This window comes from Phaseolus vulgaris, chromosome 5 (assembly GCF_000499845.2).
Source record: "Phaseolus vulgaris cultivar G19833 chromosome 5, P. vulgaris v2.0, whole genome shotgun sequence".
NCBI classification, from domain to species: Eukaryota; Viridiplantae; Streptophyta; class Magnoliopsida; order Fabales; family Fabaceae; genus Phaseolus; species Phaseolus vulgaris.
The window spans coordinates 37863939-37888568 of NC_023755.2; the positions used below are offsets into that span (position 1 = coordinate 37863939).

Below are 24630 nucleotides of genomic sequence, written 5' to 3' on the forward strand. Positions count from 1 at the left end.
CAATGGTGATGGGATTAAAATTTATGGTTTATCGAAAAAACTTAGGGGCATTCCGAGAATTGAACTCGGGACCTCTCGCACCCTAAGCGAGAATCATACCACTAGACCAAATGCCCTTTTTATGACTTCAAAGATTTTAAAATTATTAATTAACTTATTGAAACTGATAACATGAATATAAAATTGGTTTAATTATTACTTATTCTAAATTGATAATGGTGATATAAAACTAATACTTTAAAGAATATGGTAATTGAATATCGATGATGTATATTTATTGATAGTACAAAATTATTTGAGTAGGATTACATATGAGATTTCATACAATTACATAAATATATCTACTCTTTAATACTTGCATTTTATAGGAGTATAAGCATTTTATAGGAGTACATGTTATAGTGCCTACGTATTTTTTTATTTAATGTAGTTTACTCAAAGATTTATTATGTCACTTAATCTTAATCTTGTAAGTATTTCTCTTATTAAACTAATATAGACAATTTTATTTTTACAAATTTGGTGTAATTTATTTTTAATTTAGGAAAATATTAGTTGAACGTGGTATTCTTACTTCAACGATATTTTTTAAATGAAAATATAGTTTATTTTGAGTGTATCATTGCTTGAATGAAAATTTTCGGTGTAATTTATTCTCTTGCCATTTCTTACTTGTTATCATTTTTTACTTTAGGAATGAATGTAGATACTCTTATCTTCACAAATTTGTGAAGTTAATTATCACTCAACATAAAAATAAAAAATAAAAAATCATGTCACTATTCAAGTGATAACAACAATGTCTCATATTTTACTTAGATAAATCCTACATAATTATCATCAACCCCTAAGTTATTTCATGCAGTAAGTTAAATGAAATAAAACAAATCCTATAAGCATATGTTCAAAATTCACCAAATGAAAATATTACAATTAAAGCACCAAACCAAAATAGAATTTTAAAATAAATATCAACACAAAATCTATCTTTTACATATCTTGAAATCAGAATGTTAAATATATTTCAACAATTTAATAGCTTCATATCTTGGTTTTTGGACCATGATGGGGTTATTTTTTTTTGTTTTTACTAAAATGGGGTCTGTTTTAAAAAAATTACAAATTCAGGCAAGTCGTGTCAATTCGGCACGACTTCATATGCAGAAATCGTTCCAATTAGGCACGACTTTTGCCATGTCATACTGAAGTCGTGCCAACTTGGCACGACTTCTGCCACGTCATATTTTTTTAAAAAAAATTATTATTTATATATTGGGTAGTAAGTTATGTAATGTTAAAAATTAATTTGATACATAATTTTTTAAGAGTGTTAGTTTTAAGGAACAAAAAATTGGATAATTGTGTATGGATCATGTTTGACGGTAATGTAATACAATAACTTGATTATTTGATTAATTAAAAAATGAAGAAAATTGTTATTGAATTTGGAAATAAATAGATAAATGAAAAATTATTGTATTTGGAAAATCAATAGAGAATTATTGTTGTGAATTTGCAAAATAAATAGCTTGAGAAGTAATGATTTTACATAACACGTAACGATAAGAAGAAATTAATTTTTAACATTACATAACTTACTATCCAATATATAAACAATAAAATTAAAAATAAAATAAAAAATTATGACATGGCAGAAGTCGTGCCAAGTTGGCACGACTTCAATATGATAGGGCAGAAGTCGTTCCAAGTTGGCACGACTTCAGTATGACAGGGCAGAAGTCGTACCAAGTTGGCACGACTTTAGTATGACATGGCAGAAGTCGTGCCTAATTGGGACGAGTTCTGCATATGAAGTCGTCCCAATTAGGCACGACTTGCCTAAATTTGTAATTTTTTTTAAACGGGCCCCATTTTAGTAAAAAACAAAAATAATAACCCCATCATGGTCAAAAAAACCTCATATCTTTCTATAAATTCTCAATTTCTATTCATTGAACTTTAATAAGGCGAATTCTCGATTAGTAACCATAGTAAAATAGTAAAATCCTATTTTTATCAAATCAATTACAAAGTAAGTATAAAAATTTAGAAATTTAACAATTTTACTTATTTGATTCAAACTCTTCACGAGATCTTACCAATAATCAATTTGATCCTCAATTAGTCACATATGAACTCAATATAACATCAAATTATTATTACTCTAGATTTAAAATTTATAACAAGTATAACAGAGTTAAAGAAGATAATGAAGCAAAATTATTTAAAGATTTTGTTTTTATCACCTTAAATATCAAAATCCTAGTCATCAAGCATGCCATAGTCAAAGAAAAGATGAAAATTTAAAGAATGAGAAAGAACTTACCCAAGACTAAACTTAAAAAAAAAAAGTAATGTTCTACACTTGTTCACAACCAATTGTAGACAACAATTTCACCTAGAGAAAAAAAAAGAGCCAAAAGGGGAATAAGATGGTTCTCTAAATGTTCATAAAGAAGGAGGACAAAAAAAATAAAAGAATAAAGATTGAAGGATGATTTATTTAAGGAACTTTAAAAAGAAATTTTCTAATTGCTATGTGCAATCCCAATTTATTAAGTTCATCACTCCCTTTCTTGTTTAATTTCTTGATTCTGTTTTATACTACAACTAAACCTCAAAATGGTTTATTACTTACAGAAATTATTATTCTCACCCTTCAACTTCATAACTATTATCCTCTGTTCAGATATAAAATTAACCTAAATATCATACACACCATAAATACATAGTTAAATAAATTATAGCTTAAACATTATATAAACTTAACGATCACTTTTTGAATTATTTCACACACTTATATTAGAAAAATCTACATATATACAATATATATTTGAATTCTTACATTAATAACTTCATTACCTTATTATGTTATAATTTTCATTTGGTAAACATTTTTAATATTTTAAATTAGAAAGTATATACAGTTAATTTTTAAATTAAAATATACAAATTATGTTTAGAAGCACGTTTTTTTTTTATAATAAAATAATGTTTTCAATATGATATATCTTTTTTTATTTTTTTAAAAGATGTCATTTTTAAATAATTTTTTTTATACCAAATTGATAAAGAAATCCCGGACAATTCCATATTAAGTTATATACACCTCTACGTTGGGATGTATGAAAGTTAAAATCAACTTATAAATGTTATTTTATACTTTTTCTATTCTAAATAAAATATTATCTATGTTTCTTAATTTGTTTATAGATATAAAAAACCACTAAATAAAAATTAATTTTAAAAATAAAAAAAATATTAATTGTTATATTGACTAAATTTAATACTAATTAATTTAGAGATTAAAAAATTATTGATATCTAAATTAGTTTATATTATTAATAAATTAAAAAATTATTGATATTTAAATTAATTTATATTATTGATAAATAATTTATAAATTGGTATTCAATTTTATCTATTAATTAGATTAAAAAGTTGGCAATTAAAAAATATAAAGTAAATTATTTATAATAATAAACTAAGTTAAAAAAATATTAATAATTTTTTTAATTTTTAAAATAATATATAATTTATTTAATATAAAAATTAATTAATTTTTTATTTTTAAATTAGTATTTATTTAGTTTTTTATTGTGATATTTTTCATGTTTGATTGATTATTTTATTTATTTTTTAAAACAGTGGACATGTAACTCTTACAGTATTTTAATCTATATTGAAAAGGGCCATTTTGTATATATAAAAAATTGTCAATAAGTTTGAATTGAATAAAATGACTTGTTAATATATATTAATGTAATGGTATAAAAATTCTTAAAATACAAACAGCTAGTAATTTGTATATGTTAAAAATATTTTTTATTTTACATGCAATTATTATTTATATATGATTATTTATTTATTTGATGTTTTAAAATATCTTAAACGTATAAAAGATTTAAATGTGTAAAAAGTATTCGTACGGAATTCTTTTTAATTTGAGTTTTTAATGACTATTAATTAGTTTTATGATAAGCATGTGAGATAAAGAAAAACGCATACAAGAGTATAATAAAAAATAATAACTAATATTGTTTTAACATTTAAGAACAACAAATGAAATAAAAATTTAAAAAGTATATTCCTAAAGTATAACTAAATAATAATACAGAATTGAATACTTGGAAGTCAATGAAAGAATATGGAAGTGAAAAGTAGTGGTGCTTATACAACCACGTTGGAATTTTAAATGCCGTACTTCGTTTTCCATTCATTCATCCTTCGTTTCTACTTGCATGTTGGAGCAAGTTGCTTATAAGCTATTAAAAGAAATTTGATAATGCTATGACTTTTTTTTTTAAAAAAAATCTTATATAAACAAATGTAGGTATGGTTGAAGATTCCATATTAACTAGAGATACTCACATTTTATAGTATATAAGTGAGTACAAACTTCATCTTATAAGTCTTGTAAGAGTTATCTTCTTAATATGGTATCAAAGTCATTTCGAATTATTCTAACGATTATTTGTTAGGCTTATCGGATTGTTATCAAACTACTCATAATAAATAATCTCGTGAACGAGTTAGTGGTCTCGGCGTGATAGAGATGCGTTTGAGGTAAACCAATGGTATGAGGTTGAGTTAGACTTAACATATGATTAATTTTACATAACCATCATTAATTAGGAAAAAAATTGTTAACATCCACTATAAGAAAATCATTTAATAAAAAATAATTTACTTTAGATACCAAAATAATTAGTTACTATTTGATTAAATGATTAAATTAAAGACTATTTTATAAACTAAAAAATTATTGTTAGCTAAGATAGTTTCTAAAATCAATAAAATATATAAAATAACCCGATAGCGGGTAACTCAACCTCATAAAACCAGCTCAATGGAATGAGGTTTGCACCCACTTATATACTATGAAATGTTCTAATCTCTAGTCGATGTGGGATCTCCAACAGAAACCATTTTATAAATTTTTATTAATAATCGAAATCACTTTAAATATCAATATATTTTTAGTCTTTATAATAGTATTAATTTATTTAATATAATGACTAATTATATTTTTTTACTCTAAATTTGGTTGTTATTTAGTGATTGTCTTATATTTTTTCTCTAATTATAAGAATTTTTTTTATAATATATAAGTGCATGTAAATTTCATCTTATAAATTGATTTTGTTAAGTTGAATTGGATTCATAGTACACTTCTTAAAATTGTACAAGAGTCATTTAAAATTTATCTTAACAAAAATTTGTTTATATTGTCACATAGTATCATCGGATAATTTTAAGGTTAAATTACTTCTCAAATATAAATAAAACTATGTCTTTTAATTTTTTTTTTGTTTTTGGATATTTTTTAGAAATCACTTATGTAAATATTATCATGGAAAGTAAGTTATGACAATAGTTTCTACCATAACTGTCGTCGTATATATTTGTTTAGTTTAGTTGTATTTGGTTTATAGATTTAAAACGAGATGCGTTAAAAAAATATTTCTAAACATATAGAAACAAATATATAGCACTGAAGAATGTTATAATGAATAATAATATATTGATTAATTTAATAAAAGATAATCAATAGAATAACTTATCACATCTTTTCTTAATATTATAAAGTCTTGTTCTCTAAACCATTGTATAATTCAAGTGTGAAAAGCGTAATAAATCAATATATTAAAACTTAATCATAACAAGTTAGTATATTGAAATAATTTTAATAAAATTTAATTATAAATATCCCTTTGGATATCTCTCTTTATAATCAATACCTATATATAAAGGGATTCCCTTAACTGCTTTCAAATTTTTTCCTATTTTATGCTTAGATTAATATTTGGTTTTATTTCATTATTTTGGTTATTGCGTCATTTTTTACTTTTTAAAAATATTTGAAATAGATTATCGGTTTTGAATTGAAAGATATGATTTATTTTAAAATTATGAGAGAGAAACAAATATTAGGAAACGTGAGTAGTGACCAAAGTAGTGGCAACAATTTTGAAATGTAACATCTTCTTTTTAACTTCTTTCATAAATATTTTAACTCCCCACTTCTTGGGTTAACCTCCACGATTCCCCTTTAACTGTTAACACTCCTTATTTTAAGTCCTAATAGTGCTCTAACACCCAAACTTCTCAGAAGAAATTATTACTTTTACTTTTGGAGAATAAGAAGAAGGCGAAAGAAAGAGAAGTGTTCTTCTATATGTTCCTTCTTTTTGTTAGTATATTTCCTCTTAACGGAGAGTCTCTTAACGGAGAGTGACGAAGATGAAGAATGGTTCCGGAGTTATTGGAAAGAAGGTTTAACATATGCAATTCACAGGTACCAACGCTACTCCTCTCCAATCGGTGCATGCTACTACCGCTTACTAATGCCATAACAACTCCCCTTTCTATTTTTTTTTGTTTCGGTTCGTTCTTTTATAATAATTTATTATTTACATCTTTATCTCCTCTTCCCTTTCTATCTTTTTTTTTTGGTTTGTTCTTCTATAATAATGTTTTTCTATAATAATTTATTTTTTACGTCTTTTTCTTCTTTTCCTTTTCTATCCTTTTTTCTTTCTGTTGGTTCTTCTATAATAATTTATTATTTAGTCTCTCTCCCCTTTCTCTTCTTTTCCTTTTCTATCTTTTTTTTCTTTTGGTCTATAATAATTTATTATTTAGTCTCTCTCCCCTTTTCTCTTTTTATCTCTTTTTGTTCGTTCTTTTATAATAATTATCTTTGAGTTGATTTGAGTTCTAATAGGATCATTCATTTTTTAAATTGTTTTTTTCAATATTTCTGTAATATAAAAATGTGTATATATAATTGTTCTGTAATAACAGAAATGGTTAGTAGATTTTAATTTTTTTAAAACAAAAAGAATTTAACAAAATAAAATAAAATCAATAGATACAAGTTTATTATTTGTTTTTTTAATTTTTTTTATTTGCCTTTAGTTTGGGATTTTATAGAAAAGGGTGCTCATTATTAAGGTAGTGTTAAAAAGGGTGTTGATTATTAATGTTTTAAAATAAATAATTAATATTATTTTGAAAAATTAATATATTTTGATGTCATAGATGAAAAAAATTTATTGTTAAAGATCCATTTTTTTGTGAGTATCATTTGGAAGTAAATTCTCACTTAATGGAGAGATTGATACGATGGCAGGAGTGGAGAGATTGGTTACTTTTCCTCTTCTTTATTAAATATATTCTTCTTTATTAAATAAGCATATTTTTAATTTTAAAATTTTATTTTATTTGTTCTCACTTAACTGGCAGGAAAGTGGAGAGATTGGTGCCTTTTATTAGGGAAGAGTGAAGAGAGGGAGTAAAATGTGGATTTATGGACGATTAATCTTTTTTAGGCAAAAGAGTGATATATAAAAAAACAGTGAAAAAGAAGTAATATAAAAACATGTCTCCAAAATCTTCCAAAATAAAAAATATGGATACACATACTCACTGTGTGCCCGCTAGTTAAATATAAAGAGTTATGATTTTATGAAAATAACATTAGACAATAAATAAAATGCAATAATAATATATATATATATATTTATTTATTTAATTATGTAATTGTATTGGGTGATATCCATAGTATGCGCTTTTGTATAAAAAAGTTAGAACGTACATATCTATTTTTGATAAAAATAATAATATATATTTATTAAACATACATCCAATCTTAAAATAATGGATAATTTATATATAAATAAAAACTATTAAAACAAAAAAAGAAGTCATTTGATTATTGATTGATACTTTTAATAGTTAAATTTACTTAAAATTAATAGTTAAATTTACTTAAAATTTTAATAAATGTCAAAATTTTAATAGTTAAATTTACTTAAAATTAATACTTGTTAATTTGTATGTTTTCTCACACGTGACGTGATATTTTCTAATGATTATTAGTAGGCCTCTTTCAATCCATGTACTGAAGTGAGACATGATACAAAACATAACCTTTGTTATAACAAAAAATATATACTAAGAGAGTGAACAAAAATATAAAAATGTGATTTAAACAAAACTAAATGTACATAAATATTTACTAAGCTAAAATATTTAATTTATTAAATACTCAATTCAAAAGAAAATATATTATTTACTCAATAAAAATCATGATATATTAAAATTTATTTAAATCTTATAAAATATAGAATTAGATTAATTTTAATTAAAAATAAATTATTATTTTTGCCACGAAGTATTATAGTATAATATATATATATATATATATATATATGTATATATATATATAACTTCAAAATATCATATTTGACTATTTTGTTGCTGATAAAAAGTTGCTTTTAAAAGATCATTAATAAAACTTAGCGTATGTTGAAATTAAGTAAGACAATATACATTTGTGTTTTTTTTGGTGAATGGGGAAATTTATTTAATCCTAGAAGCTTATAGAAAACAAAATATCTTACTGTTATAATTTAACTATTGCAAAGGTGGATTTTTTATTCATTTTTTTCTTTATTTACGACGGGAAAATTCACGTAATAAGTTACTTTTAAAATACAAAAAAACAATAGAAAATTATTTTATTTCTCCTTAAAATATAATGTATAGAAATTAAAAATATTAATTATTACATTGATATGAATATTAATAGAAATGAATTTGTATATTATTTATCTCATATAATTATTTGATGTTCTGATATTATATATTAATATTGAAATGAAATTTGAACAAACATGTCAAGATAAATAAAAATACGCATAGAGAGATGAGTGTACATGCTCATTCGCATCACACAATTCAATAGTGAATTTAGTTCTTATTTTAAAACAGTTTTAATTTTAACATATTAAATTTTTATTGTAAAAAGTACACACCACTAAAAATATTTCCAAGTTAAAATAAAATTAATAATCAAATTTTAAGTGTCTCGTAAATTAAATCCAAATGACAGTATTGAATATTAATTTATAAAATAATATTTGTTTCATTCATTATGTAAAATCTCATCTTTCATTTACATTCTTCCATTTTTTCACTTTTTTTAAGATATATTGAGTCCATTTATAATATAATGTCATAAATAATAATTAAATAAATAATTATTTTCGTAACCTTCACTCTTGAACTCGACCAACTAGTCTAAAACTTTTAAACCTAAAAATTTGTTATTAAGTTACTTGAAACTAGTTTTCAGTTTTCGCGGATTAAATCTGTTTAGTTTAAATCTTAATGTTTACTTGTTGCACCCCTTGCTTTGTATATTAATGGGCTTTTAAGATATTTTTGTTAATGCAGCCTTAAATTTGTAGGCCTTATGGCTCCCCTTATTTTCTGTTTATAGTGGGCTTTCCAGAATCATTTTTCTGAATGCAGCCCAAAACTCAAGGCTTTATTTTCTTAATATTTATATAATATTCAACTTTTTTACATATTATTATATTAATATTAGGTTTATTTTTTTATTTTATAAAAAAATTCATGTTAGACATTACTATGTAATTTGACATCTCAGTTAGACTCACACCTCAAGTAACAACAATCATTTGTCATGATATAAAAAATTATTATTATTAAAAAAAATAAAAAATAAAGAAAATACAAAAATATTGGAGAGTTAGACCAAAATTCATATATTAATTTAAAAACATAGATTTTTTATTTATTTTAAATACAATTCACTTGTTCTTATAAAAATATAAAATTAAATTTAAAATCCAACCCAAATATTTAAATTTAAATTTCTAAATTATTTTTATAAAAAAATATCAATTTAAATTATAAATCTGATTCAAATATTTAAATTTGGATTGAATTGTATAAAATCTAATCCATAGATCCTTAACTACTAATAGTACATGTGAATTTTCTTTTAATTATGAACTAAGAATTCTGAAGGGCAAAACTTTGAAATTAACCTTTGTGTGGGAGTGGAAGTTAGGTGTCAACTACATTCTTCACCCACAATTTTCATATCTTAACCTGTGACCTTATTATAAGTAAAGTTTGTATACAATTAGGTTTATTTCATTATCTTTTTGCTTCTGTATTTTTTTAAAGGCGAAGTTAAATAATATTTTAAAATTAAGAAATTTAACAACCTGATTTTCATAATATAATAAAGAAAAAATAATATTTTTAAAAAAAGAGAAATAATTTTTCATATCTATCACTTTCTCTCTCTTTTTTTTTATCCCTTCTCTCTTTCCATTCCCTTTTTTCTTAAATTGAAAAAAAAAAATTATTGTATTTTTAATACCCTCACTTTAATCTCTAAAACTAAAAAATAGATAAAGCACACATACAACTTTGATAAACCATCACACAAATCTTAGTTATTACTCCTAAGTTTTCAATCTTTATCACTAAAATACTAACAGACAAAATGAGTTATCACATCTTCTGACTTTAATAAAGAGTAATGTTCAAGTTAGGAGAAAAAGAAGTATGTTATTATAACAAAAAAAATATTAATGTTCTCAATTTTTATTAATTAATACTATAAAAAAAATAATAACTAATTTAAAGATAAAAAAATTAATCATTATTTTGACTATATTAATTAAATAAGATATTATTTTATAAACAAAAAATTTATTAATATCTAAAATAATTTCTATTATTAATAAAATCTTATAAAGTAATTTTCAAATTGCTATTTAATATTAGTTACTAATATCTTTATATTCTAAATTAGTTACTAGTCTTTATATTCTAAATTAGTTACTAATTTATAATTTAAAATAGTTAGTAATTAAAATTTTGATAGTTAATATTAAATATTAATTTAAAAACTACTTTATAAACTTCTAATTTATTTTTATTAAAAATTATTTTCAATCGCAATAATTATTTTTTTATAAAATAATATTTAACTTTCTTGATATAATGATTTTTTTTTTAATCTATACGTTATTTAATGATCTTTTTAAGTATAGATTAAGGCAATCTTACAAAGATTTGGTGGTAATGAATGATGTTGAAACATATCTAAACATGAATCCAATTAAATCTTGGATCTATAATTAGGGTTGATGAAAATTAGTATAGTATCCAACCAAGGATAATGACTCTTAAGTATGGAACTTTATTTTCTTTGTTTGATGTGTGCAATGGGAAATGAAAGTGAGTAATGATGGGATGGTGTTTGTCTCCTTTGATGTACCCACCAGGTGTTTGTTTTTGGAACTAAGCCAAAGCTTTATAATAAGCCACACCAAAGTCCTCATTAGACACTAACACACTTTCATCCACCAATTATTTTGCCTTCCCTATTTACATCATTTCCCAACCAATGTTACTTCTACTTTTACTTATCCAAACAACACTTAATTAATAGCCACACAAATTCCATCTTCATTAAATACTATCATATTCTTATGCCCTCAATTAAACCAACCCTCACCCTTTTCTTTAGATCTTTAGATTCCACTTTTATAAATTAATAATTCTCACTGTTCATTTTGTTTTATTTCGATACCTTTATGTTCAATGAGAATTTTGACAATTACTTTCCAACTACTCATTTAATACATTCTTTTTCCAATTACTTCCAAGATTCTTAACTTTTCTAATACAGTTTAAAATTATTTCATCAATAAATAATAATTTTAAAATAAGAAACTATTTTATTTATCTAAAATAAATTCTTATCTTCAAATGAGACCATGTTTTCAATTTCACATTTCACAGTGTAATAATAAATAATAATATCAATATTCACTAAAAAAATCATTAAATAGAAATTAATTTTAAAGATAAAAATAGTTATTCATTCTATTAACTAAATTAAATATTAATTTAAAAACTAAAAAAATTATTGATATCTTAAGATAATTAAAAATAATAATTCTCAAGGTAATTAAAAATAATAATTCTTAAGAATAATTACGAAATTAGGTACATTAAAATTTTATCCAGAATTTTTTTTTTATTAAAGGTTAAAGTTATTAACTTTAAAGAATCAAAATGTATAATAAATGCCAAATATATTTAGAAATCTAATGTTTTACCTTAATCAGTAAGCAATAAATTATTATCATTATATACTTATTTAATATTTTTCAGATTCCTTACTTTTGTTTTTATCACCAGCCTTTGTATTTTAACCAAAATGTTCACATAGAATGCAAAAAATTAGGTGTAAGAAATTATGTAAAAAATGTACAATAAAACCTAAAAAGATGGATATAGATAAAAACGTTAAAATGAACTTAATCATGAAAGGCTCTAACTTTTTATTTTATATTAAAAAAAATTAAACTATACCTTCACTTTCGGTAAGAAAAGATTCCTTAAATTGCAAAACTCATCATTAATTAACAGTGGGTTTAACTTCAAATATAAACAATCCATCATTAATCCCCTGTTTAAGAAAATTAATAACCCTAGAAAAGGGTCATTAGATATTTAAGAAATTATAAAAAAAATTGAAAAGGGCGCATGCACTTAAAAAGATGGAATCTCTCAAACAAGACTGTTATTGTCAGTGTCCTAAATCAAGAAGATAAAGGTCACAAACACACATACACACACAAAAGAGAGAAAATTATTATTGAACTGAATAACAGTACCAATAAATGAGTGTGAGAAGCAGAGAAAGAGAGAAACAGAAAGAAAATAAAAATAAAAGTAAGAGAGAGAATAAGAAAAAAAAAAATGTTATGTTGTGTCATGTGATAAAAATAGAAAAATAAAATAGAGGTTTCTATAGATAGATATATGAAAATTTATTCTCATCTGGTGGCAGACATCAAGAATTGCACACTATATATAACTAATTTTAGTCTTTGTTTAAGGTCTTGTGCTGCATATTTGCATCTTTTTTTAGGTTTATACTTTATACCCAAATTTATATATAAATAAATACCCTACTAATGAAAATAATACCCAAATAGAAAGAAGTATCTAAAATTTACTAATTTTTTTAGTTCAATTATGATATTATTATAAGAAAATTATGAAATAGAAATCAATTTTAAGTAAAAAAATAATTAGTTGTTATAGTGACTAAATTATATACCAGAGACTAATTTTTTTTATTTTATTTATAAATCAGTTTTTATTATTGCTAATTTTTTTTTCTAAATTAGTATCTAATTAGCAACCAAATTTTTTACTATCAAATTTAGAATCTAAATAATTGGTAGTTAAAACCTTGGTTGCTAATTAGATAATAATTTAGAAACTATTTAACAATAATAAAGACTAATTTAGAAACCATTTTTTTTAGTTTCTAAAACGATCTCTAATTTAATTATTATATCAACTAATTATTTTTTGTCTCTAAAATTAGTTTCTATTTTATGTTTTTTTTAAATGTATATTTGTAAACAATTTCTAAACTAACTCAATCTCCGAATATCATCTTATGTTAAAAATGTGAGTTTTAAGTTTATTTCACGATCTATAAAATAAAATAATGTTTTTATTTATTTTTAGCAGCATTACATTCACTTTTATAAAATATATTTGTCTATAATCAATGATCTTCAAGCACTTTTAAAGTGATTATTAAGGAAACTAATGGGTGCATTGGTTGATTTAATGTAAGGAAATAACAAAATAATTATTGTCGGTGAGATATATTAATAAAGCAATATAGAAATGGTGTTTTTGTTTGGCCTTGATGTTGGCATACGAAAAGAGAAATAAGAAGCGATTTTGAATATTTGAGTCAATATAAGGCCACTTTTGATGTGGACTAAACCAACTTTTTTTTATGAAACTTGCATGACTTTAGCACGAGGACAGACAAACCTTTAAGTCACGTCCATATCTAATTGTCTACTATCCCTTTGTAGCCATGTGAAGATATATGCATATATCTATATTCTGTGCCCTTTTATAACTCACTTAATGCACTACCCAAGAAAAAAATACACCCATTAATTTACCAAATGCAATTCTTCAAAACTAACTACTTAGAATTATAAATTACATATATCACTTTTTTATCACTAAATAAATAAATAAATAGAAACATTTTATGGATGTTCCAATGTATAATTTGAATCAAAATCTCACCATAGAACTTCAAGTATGTTTTTTTTATTAGCATAAGGCAATAAAATTAAATAGACTCACCTCAGGAATGGTCTAACCCTTATACGAAATAAAACAGTTCAAAAAGTATCTATAGTATACACATCAAAACCAAAAAGAAAATTCTTGGTTGTCTACCCCAACTCTACCACCAAAGAAAAAATAGAAAGATCAAGGATCAACCTTTTTAGAGACATTAAATCGAATTTATACATATCAAGAGTTCTAAGCACCAATCAGATATCGAGAAACTCACTGATAGTATCTTTGAAGAGATCCAAGATCAAACATTAACCTATGTAATATGATTAATCACTCCATCTTTAAATAAACAATATATTTTTGACTAAGCAAAATTAGAATGTATGTAGTTATGTGTAAAAAGGTTGAAATATCATTAAAATATTTCACGTTTATTTATTTATTTGTTTTGAAAGAAAAAAAAAAAACCTCCACAATAGTGGTATCTATCACCCCAATTAACTAATAGAAATCAATTAATCATGTTCTTAGAACATTAATGTGATGATTTCGAAAGCAATAGAAATCTATTCATCCATTCTATACGACAACAAAGTTAGAATTTCGAAAGCATCCTTTGGTAGACGCTTGCAGCTTTTACGAACTGGGAAGAGTATAACTTTGCAATGCATACACATTATGAAACCCTAGCTATAGTATCTATGCAGTGTGTTTTTACTATTAAAGGAAGAACACTGATTTTCATTTTATTCCAATGGTTTCATTAAGCATAGAAAAATATGCTAACATCTTAATGTTTAGTTATTTCACACCACCAATCACTCTAACTATTCTGCGTATTCTTTCTTGTACAAATAAATAAATAAATAAATATATATATATATATATATATATATGTTTATAACCTCGTCGATAATGACATATGATTGCGTTAACACCTTTTGAAAACAACTATTTAGAAAAGTAAAAGTAAAAAAAGTGAAATTAACCCGTGCATGCCATATTTATCTGATATTACTTTATGAAAAGATGTTACTGAAAGCATTATTAGGAATCACTTATTATGGGAGTGTTTTTTATTATGTGTGCACTGAAAAAGTGATACAATTGAAAGGGGAAAATGTTTATAGTTTTTCAAAAGCTCTTGAAAAGCGTTGTCTTATTTTATGTTATCTTAGATAATCTGAGAAGAAGCTGTTGTAATCCAACTGTTATAGCAGCTTCTTTATATCTGAACATGATGATTAGTATTTTGAGTTTTGTATCTATTTGACGTTTTACCTACAAAGAATATGAAGATTGTTGAATCGAATTTAATAACTCAAAGGAGGATAAAATTCAAAACCTACACTAATTACTCAAACCTTTCATTATTATTTTACACAAGTTAAGCAACCCTTCGTCAACAAAACCTAGTTGACCCTTTAATTGCTTGCTATATAATAAAGACATGAATATGTCTATCTACCATACTTTAACATCACAAAAGTAGCATTTAAAGATCCTGTCGTGTTCGATTCATTTCAGTCTGCAAGTTTTGTCAAGTTTGAGCCAATTCTATATAGGTTCCAATTGTCAATTATATAGCTATTCATCATAATACATTTTAACTCTAATAACAGTGCTCATATGTTGTTGACAACCTTACACTATACTATAACTGAACTATATAATGTGAGAAATTTAATAATAAAGTAGTTGCTTAAAATCATATGATAATATTTTATAACTAAACAACAGTGTAAAATTATATTGAAGTGACTGTGAGTGCATGACTTCCTTTTATAACCAAAACATATTTTAAACTTGTTTGTGCAGTCTTTTGATATTAAGGTAAAATGTTCAATAAAACACAAGTGAGAAACAGACATGTTCTTTGAACTAGTTTGGATAGGTGAACCCCATTTGCAGTTAGATTTATTTTACCCCTGGAGTAGTACAGACACAAAGTGATGGGGATGAAGGGTCTATTTAGGTAGAAAAAAACAGAAAAATGAAGGACAAGTGAGTAAGAGAGTTGCAGGCGCGTGAGTTGCAGTTGAAAGCTTGATGAGTAGAAACATATGAAAAAAGGAAAGAGTGATGAGACATGAGATATGTAAAAGAGAGAGAGAGTGTGTGTGTGTGAGTGCTCTTTCTTTCTCTTTCTAAAGTCTGAGAAACTTATTAGGATCAGGAGCCCTAACAGCAAACAAAATGCCTCCCAACTCTACTCTACACATTCTCACTTTGCTCTAACTAAAGAGTCTTTCCTACGTTCAAAATCAATGCATGCATGGTAAATTTTGGATATGTTTGACCCTAAGATCAAGTTTTTCACTCACCATACACCACATGATCATATTTTTTCACAACATGCAAGATGGTAACAACCTATCTTTTACCACTTTGATAACTGTCATTTATAAGCATCAGTCACAGCATATATCAAAGAGGAGTTTTTTTTATCGATTAACCATATAGTACATGTTCAAATTAAAACTTAAAATGCTTTTATTTTAAAAAATGCATTTTTTAACTAGAATTTGTAAAACTGCTTCTGAATATACTGATAATACGTGCTAATTGAACCGATTTTTATATATAGTTTGGTGACATCAGTGATTAATAGTAATACAATTTTAAAGGGTGGTGATTTTATTAAATGAAGCAGTTTTGGCTGTATGTGTCGGATATCACACGCCTGGAAATCAAATCAGCCAAAAAAAGGTGGTTTTTTTTTTTCTGCTAATGATTTAGGAAATAAGCTCTTAAGTTTCAGTGGACTGGAGCTGAAACATGGTATTGATTGCTATAATATTAAGCACCTCATAAAAATTTTGGTGGGTTAAAGTGTCAAAGTGTCAGTTGAATTTTCTTATGTTTGAGAGAAAATAATGTTGCAGAAGATGTTTGAAATTTGATTTGATGAATACAATTTCAAAATGAAAAAAAAAATGTTTGTTTTTCCAATGATAATTTGGTGGATGGGTAACATATGAACATGAAATGAAAGGAGTGTTTTTGGTTGTGTTGTGTTGTGATGGTGGAGGGCCTGAGAAAGAAGTGAAGGAAATTATTAAGAAAGAAGAAAAGATAAAGTTAAGTGCAATGCAAAGTAAAGGAGAAGAGGGTGGGGAAGTGTGGGTTCTGTTCTGCCTTACCTGTCCCCCCACCCAACACACAACATACTCTCAAACACATACACTCACTCTCTTTCTCTCTCTAACACTTCTCCAACTACAACTCCAAAAGCCACTACCACATTGCCTTTTCTTGCCTTTTGTTTCTGTGCCTCCTATGCAATTGTCTATGTCTCCTGCTTCTGCTCCCTCTTCTCACTACCTTCAAATGGGGGTGGAATCATACTTTGAATTCCTTGTTATTATTTGATGGCCACTCTTTTTCTCATATTCTCTTCTCTTCTTCCCACCATGTCCTCTCTTCCACCCTTCCCCTGTTTCCTTTTTCTCCTTTCTGGTGTCCCTCCAAACATGAACTCCTTTTTCATGATTTGACCTCATTTCCATTTTGTTACAGTCCTCACTTTCTGGATTTCCTTTTCTTAGACCCACTTGATTGTACCCTTGGCTACCTTTATCCTCTCTTTCTTTCTTTCTTGTTTTTTATTCTCTTTGGTTCCCCATTTAGTCCCACTCTTCCACAAGAACCAGCAACCATCACACTGGAGCGTTCATGGAAATTGATCTGAACTATGCAGTGATTGAGGCTGAGAAGACCGCGTCTTGCAATGGTGAGTGTGGGAAAGGAGCTGCTTGCGTTTGCTCTCTGTCCTCTCCTACTTGTTCATCTTCTGGTTCCTCCTCCGCAAGTGTGTCCTCTTCTTATCTTGAACTCTGGCACGCTTGTGCTGGCCCTCTCACTTCCCTCCCAAAGAAAGGAAATGTGGTGGTGTATTTTCCCCAAGGGCACTTAGAACAAGCTTCATCTTTCGCTCCCTTTTCACCAATGGACATGCCAACCTATGATCTCCAGCCACAGATCTTCTGTAGAGTTGTCAATATTCAGTTACTTGTGAGTTCTCAAATTGAGAGTGAACTTGTATTTTACCTGCTTAATTCATTTAAACTTGCACCCTTGCATTGGTTCTATTTGTTTGGTTTAATTGTCTTCTTTTTTTTCATTTTACACTCTATGATTAGGCCAATAAGGAGAATGATGAGGTTTACACACAGGTCACTTTGCTCCCCCAGGCTGAGGTTGGTTTTTGTCATTTTTCTGTTGTGGTGCATCTTTGCTTAGTTTTTGTTCCCTGGAAGGATGAGAATATCTAATTAAATGCTTTGAGCATTGTTTGTAGTAGAAGGGCAGTAGTGGCTTGAAATCTTGGGTTGTGTTCAGTTGGCAGGGATGTATTTGGAGGGAAAAGAGCTTGAGGAATTGGGAGCAGATGAAGAGGGAAATGAAACAACACCTACAAAATCAACTCCTCACATGTTCTGCAAAACACTCACAGCCTCGGATACCAGCACTCATGGGGGGTTTTCTGTCCCTCGCAGAGCTGCTGAAGACTGTTTTCCTCCTTTGGTGTGACACCATGCTCTAGTTTGCATTCATAATTTCCAACACATGAAATTATTTAGGACTGGAGTTCCTTGTCTTCCTGGGGATGATGAATTGCTTTTGTGCTCACTGCAGGATTATAAGCAGCAAAGACCCTCTCAGGAGCTTGTTGCCAAAGATCTGCATGGTGTGCAGTGGAAATTTCGACATATTTATAGAGGTAAATGAAAAGAAATATTAAACAACTGTGTGTGGTTGGTTTCATAGTCATATATTGACTATGAATGATACAGAAAGTCCTTGTGCTAATTTTGTCAGGTCAGCCAAGGCGGCATCTGCTCACTACTGGCTGGAGTATTTTTGTTAGCCAAAAGAATCTTGTTTCTGGAGATGCAGTTCTCTTTCTAAGGTGAGTGTACATATCTATGCACATGACTGTGCTCAAGTAGGATTTTGTTTTAAGATTAAACAATATAAACACTCATAGTGTAAAGATTTTTTATGCAGTCACTCCATTACAAATTGTTATGAATAATAATTTTGTTGAATTTTTAAAATAATTACCTTAAAAGTTATATGAAAAGCTGATTTTTTATTGATTAACAATTTTAAAACTTTTTCATTGAGAGTGCATGTCTACTAAACTCTTATTTTAATTAGTATTGATTTGTTGTTCTTCTACTAGAATAATTAGTGTACATTCTTTGTCACAACTAGGAAAAACTCTCACTCGGCTTAAATATAAGCTAAAAAAACTTGGTTATGTAATTTAGGAAATGTCCTTCTTTACTTTATGAAATCAAGAACACTAAATTGACTATGAAACGAACCTTTTTAATCAGGGTGAAATTAAGTAACTTTAATTACATTTGAGTCTAGATCTAATACCAATTAGCATTAGAAATCCTAGAGAGAGAAAAACTTCTCATAATAGAACATTATCTAAACCTTTGATGCTTTTTGTTCACGAGGAAGCATGTGGAGAATGAGTGATAATAATATTATTATGGTTTTCTCATTAATATCTTTGTAGGGGTGAAAATGGAGAATTGAGATTGGGAATAAGAAGAGCTGCTCGACCAAGAAATGGTCTTCCTGAATCAATTGTTGGTAGCCAGAATTATTATCCCAATTTCCTTTCTTCTGTGGCCAATGCTATATCCGCCAAAAGCATGTTTCATGTTTTCTACAGTCCAAGGTATTACATTCATGAATCAGGAATTTTGGTCTTGCAAAATGTTTGAAGTTAACTCAAAAGTATTTAGCCTTTGATTGTCATTTTGTTGTGGCATTATGGATGAAACATCGATTTGCTGTATGTCATGATAACTTATCTGTCAATTGTAATCAACTCATAGTTATAATGAAAGTGAGTTATAGTATATTCTACCTTACCAGAAAATAGTTAAAACCACATAAAAGCATTGGTTCTTACATAGAAGAGCTAGATAGATAGTTCACATGTTATTCTTCCAGTTTGATACTGTGAAAATAAGAGACTTAATAGGCTAAAGGCTTTTCCAACCTTGTCAATTGTTAAGTAAGGGATTTAATGTTCAGAAGCAGACAAGAAAGCTTAACCAATTATCTGAGTGATGTCCAAAATATTTCCCAAACCATACATGGAGTGAATAGTGAGCTGTAAATAGAACTACACCAGCTGAGGTTCTTAGCTGAAATCATTTTAGTCATTGGTAAAATTATGTCCGTAGGATATTCCCACCAGGATTTAATCCAAGAGAGGATTGGACTATGGAAACTGCTGACCCTCCAGTAGAATCTGACAGACACAGACATGCTTTATTTCTCCATCTTGTCAATTATGAGAAAATTGGGGTCTTTCAACATTGGGAAGTGCAGGCCCTTGGAAGTTCCACAAGTTAGGGAGTGTATCGAGGGAAGAAATCTCTTATTTTATTCATAAGATACCAAGTTACTATTATTAACTTCATCCTTGCTTGGGAAGATTATTAGCATATATGCTTGTGGATGCAAGGATGATGAAGAGTTTTAGTTTAAGCAAAAATGAGAAATTGCTACGGTCATTCTGGACCTTAGATGATAAGATCTTAATAGCTTACTAGTTTTGATCTTAAGATCCTATGCTGAAATTGTTGAACTTTATTTGACTGTTATTTTGCCCAAAGGATCCTTACATTTTGAGCTTTCATTATATGTAAGGAGGCTTTCTCTGTTTCTTGTTTGATAAAGGATTTCAGCGTACTCATCATGACTGGCACAAGAGTCTAGCAAAAACTTGTAACGTATTTAAATTTGGTATAATACAGAGCAAGTCATGCGGATTTTGTTGTTCCCTACCAAAAATATGTCAAAAGCATAAAGAATCCAGTGACCATTGGGACAAGATTCAAAATGAGATTTGAAATGGATGAATCTCCGGAAAGAAGGTCAAGTACAACATATTTATTAAACTTTAACCATTATCAACCATGAACAATATTAAGTAATATGACATTTTCTACCTGTGTTGCAGGTGTACTAGTGGTATAGTGACTGGAACTAGTGATCTGGATCCCTATAAATGGCCTAAGTCAAAATGGAGGTGCTTGATGGTACAATTGCTATTTTTTACTAGCCTATTGGCTATATTTCACTCTAAACTGTTTGACATGCATCATCATATCCAGGGAATTTAAGGCTGTAATTAGACATTCCCAAGGAAGCTAGTTAGTACATTAATGCAGACCAATTGATGATAGTTTGTTACTGTGATATCCGACAGGTCAGATGGGATGAAGATATTGAGATTAATCATCAAGATAGAGTATCTCCTTGGGAGATCGATCCTTCTGCGTCTCTTCCTCCCTTGAGCATTCAATCCTCCAGAAGGCTGAAGAAACTGAGGCCAGGTCTGCAGGGTGCCTCACCCAGTCACCTCATCACTGGTATGAATCACATAATCCTACTGCCGAGATAGCCAAAGTGTGTTAAATCAGTCAACTTCAGGCATCCTAATTGTCCTCTGTTTATTTATTTTTGGTTTCTGCATGGGAGGTGTGGCAGCAGGAGGCAGTGGGTTTATGGACTCTGAGGAGTCCGTAAGATCATCCAAGGTCTTGCAAGGTCAAGAAAATTCAGGTTTTATGTCACTATATTATGGATGTGACACAGTAACTAAGCAGCCAGAATTTGAGATCAGATCTCCAACAAGTCATCCAAATTTTGCATCAACTGGAGTGAGAAAAATTGCTGCTGGTGAGTTTATGAGGGTTCACCCTTCTAGTTATGCAGGCTTTAGTGAAACTAACAGGTTTCCAAGGGTCTTGCAAAGTCAAGAAATATGTCAATTGAGATCGATGACAGGAAAGGTAGATTTGAACTTTGGTGCCTGGGGCAAACCCAGTTTGAGTTGCACAAATTACAACCTGCGACAGGCAACCATACCTAACTTTCACTCTTTAGGACCAGAAGTTATTCAAACTGCATATTTTCCTTATGGTGATATTCACAAAGCTGGCCAAGTTAGCGGCACCGGCATGATGTGCTCCAAAACCTCCAATTTCCAAGGAGAGAATGTCCCATTTAACTCTCCTTCCTCTCAGTCAGGGATCATGAGAAATGAAGTTGGACGGTCAGATGTCACAATCCCAAATGAGCAGAAGCTGCAGGACAATATTTCTGGTGCTGCTTCCTTAGGGGCGACCATGAGGATTCCAAATGATGACAATTTCAACGGGAAGGTAAAGGCTTGTAAACTATTTGGATTTCCCTTGTCCGGGGAAGCCACCACCCAAAATTTACAACAGAACTCAGCTAAAAGAAGTTGCACAAAGGTGAGCGATGATAGCAACAGAGTTATATTGTGATATGCCTTTTTCTCTTTGACAATTTGCCAACACATGTAACATAACACTGAATGAAGGTTCACAAGCAAGGTAGCTTAGTTGGAAGAGCCATTGATCTCTCGAGATTGAACAGCTACAGTGACCTGCTGATTGAACTAGAGAGACTATTTAGCATGGAAGGCCTTCTAAGAGATCCTAAGAAGGGATGGAGAATCCTGTACACTGACAGTGAAAATGACATCATGGTTGTGGGAGATGACCCGTGGCAGTAAGTAATCATCTTCCTTGACTCTTATCTGTCCCAATGCAGCTTTGCCACCTTTTACTCAGTTATCATAGACGATCATCATCACCTTATTGTACACATTTAACTGTTGAGACCGAAAATTCCTCATATCTGTTCCATCCTATAATCCTATGTTGTATTCTAGGTGAAATAAACTGAAAAACTGCATTTTGCCTTTTGTCTCTAGTGAGTTCTGCGAGGTGGTCTCGAAGATTCATATACATACACAAGAAGAAGTTGAGAAGATGACAATTGGGATGATCAATGATGATACCCAGAGTTGTTTGGAACAGGCACCAGTGATGATAGAAGCTTCTAAGTCTTCCTCCGTGGGCCAGCCAGATTCTTCTCCAACAGTGGTTAGAATATAGTTTGAGGGTTGTCTTAGGTGTTTTGATGTTGGCCAGTTTCTATGCTATATGATCAATACTATTTTGCACATATGTTGATTGCTACCACCATCAATTTCTATCTATGAGCTAAGATCAACAAGGTACGGGCATAACAAAAAATAATTTGATAATCATGCCTTCTAAATTTGCTGCATAAATGTTACTATGAAAAGTAACTTTGGAGTAAACTATTAAAACCTGCATGGTATAATCTCCTATAGTCTTAACATATTATACGTTTATTTTAATCACAATATTTAGGTTATTGAAACATTTTCACTAGAGTTATTAAGTTAATTGAAACGAAACCCTAAAAGGTTTAATCTTCAATAAGATAACAACTGACTGTACAATGTTCATGAATGTTTTTATCTTAAAAAGAAAATCCAACATATGATGCATTGTTATGTCAAAAAATTCATTCCATATTTAATATCACACTAAAATAAAATGAATATTTTTTATTTAATTTAACAACATCTCAAACAACTAATTTAAATATAATATAATTAACATAAAAAAAACATGTTATTTATTCTTTATAATATATTCTATATTTGTTATAACCTTTAACTAACCACAACGTTGGATTCATTCTTCATTAAGTTCCTTTGTATTTGTTCCTGTGTAACCATCAAAACATTTGGGATTAATATATCAAACTTAAGACTGTTTCTTCCTGCACCTCCATATCTTCTTCCGTCACCTCATACACAACATGAAAATACATTTTTGTCCTTCTTGTGTCACCCCATAGAGTAGTTTCCAGATTATGTAATTCGGAAACTCATTTGAAAAAAAACTTTCGGATTACATAATCCGGAAGTTAAATAAGACTTCCGAATCATGTAATCCGGAGAATAATCATGCATCTAAAAAATGGCTTTCGGATTATGTAATCCAGTAGCTACAAATTTTAAAAATAACTTCTGGATTACGTAATCTGGAATATTATAAAGGGGTATTTTTGAAAATTTGAAAACTTATGGAAGTGAGAGAAAAAGGTATGGAGGTGCAGGAAGAAACAGTCCAAACTTAAGTATTCTAATAGCTAACCAAATTTATTTACAAACTAATAATTTGAGGTAAGAAGTTTTAAAGTTTAAATAAACTAATTAAATTGTTACAAAATGTGATAGTTTAATAAGTAAACCCTTTAAGTATGTTGGGCAATCAAAGAGAAGCTTATTTCACACGTCAACTAAGCTTTTCATTTAACTCTTCCTTAAGACCTCAACCTTCCTTGTAAAAAATGATAGGATGAATATTTTTGTATGTGGGAGAATTGACGAGGGATCCTATATAATTTGTTTGCACCCAATGTTTTCAAATATAACTCTGATGTGAAATGAAAAATTATTTTTTTAAATTACTTTTTTAGTTTTTAAATAAGAGGGAGATGCAAATCAAAAATACATTTTCAATTTTTTATTTTTGAAACATTTTTTTAGATTTTGAAATCTCTTTCCTAAAATACGTCTTGAAAATTCTTTTTCTAAGCTGTTTTCGGAATTTCTTTACCGAAATACGTTTTCAATTTTTTTTTCTAGAATACATTTTTTGTATTCCAACATTGCTTTTCTAAGATTTTGGCTTTCAATTTTATTCAAAATTTCATTTTCAAAGCACGGAATCTCTTCGTCTAAAACTTATTTTTTAATTTCTGAAAGAA

At 27.9% G+C, this 24630-nt stretch overlaps 1 protein-coding gene and 1 non-coding gene across 4 annotated transcripts; one reads left to right on the forward strand and one right to left on the reverse strand.

The window, feature by feature from the left end:
• Positions 1 to 44: 44 nt before the first annotated feature.
• Positions 45 to 116, reverse strand: TRNAP-AGG (transfer RNA proline (anticodon AGG)). Its single transcript has one exon. It is a non-coding gene; the product is annotated as a tRNA-Pro (tRNA).
• Positions 117 to 17060: 16944 nt separating this feature from the next.
• Positions 17061 to 23058, forward strand: LOC137835753 (auxin response factor 4-like). 3 transcript variants are annotated; one of them, XM_068644386.1, is made up of 12 exons: positions 17061 to 17985; positions 18114 to 18170; positions 18313 to 18498; positions 18610 to 18694; positions 18793 to 18883; positions 19508 to 19672; positions 20763 to 20882; positions 20969 to 21047; positions 21218 to 21380; positions 21490 to 22268; positions 22358 to 22548; positions 22754 to 23058. In XM_068644386.1, the coding sequence occupies exons 1-12, from the start codon at positions 17647 to 17649 to the stop codon at positions 22935 to 22937; spliced, it is 2439 nt and encodes an 812-aa protein (XP_068500487.1). In that variant the 5' UTR covers positions 17061 to 17646; the 3' UTR covers positions 22938 to 23058. The 3 variants fall into 3 exon arrangements, with proteins under 3 accessions (XP_068500487.1, XP_068500488.1, XP_068500489.1); XM_068644387.1 differs by having other exon boundaries at positions 21499 to 22268; XM_068644388.1 differs by having other exon boundaries at positions 21502 to 22268.
• The last annotated feature ends 1572 nt before the right edge of the window (positions 23059 to 24630 follow it).

Bases quoted from the DNA above. Each gene is read 5' to 3' on its own strand.
- LOC137835753 (XM_068644386.1), top strand. From the start codon at position 17,647: ATGGAAATTGATCTGAACTATGCAGTGATTGAGGCTGAGAAGACCGCG. The intron at 18,884-19,507 runs GTGAGTGTACAT...ATATCTTTGTAG, and splicing joins GATGCAGTTCTCTTTCTAAG to GGGTGAAAATGGAGAATTGA. The intron at 21,048-21,217 runs GTACAATTGCTA...GATATCCGACAG, and splicing joins CAAAATGGAGGTGCTTGATG to GTCAGATGGGATGAAGATAT.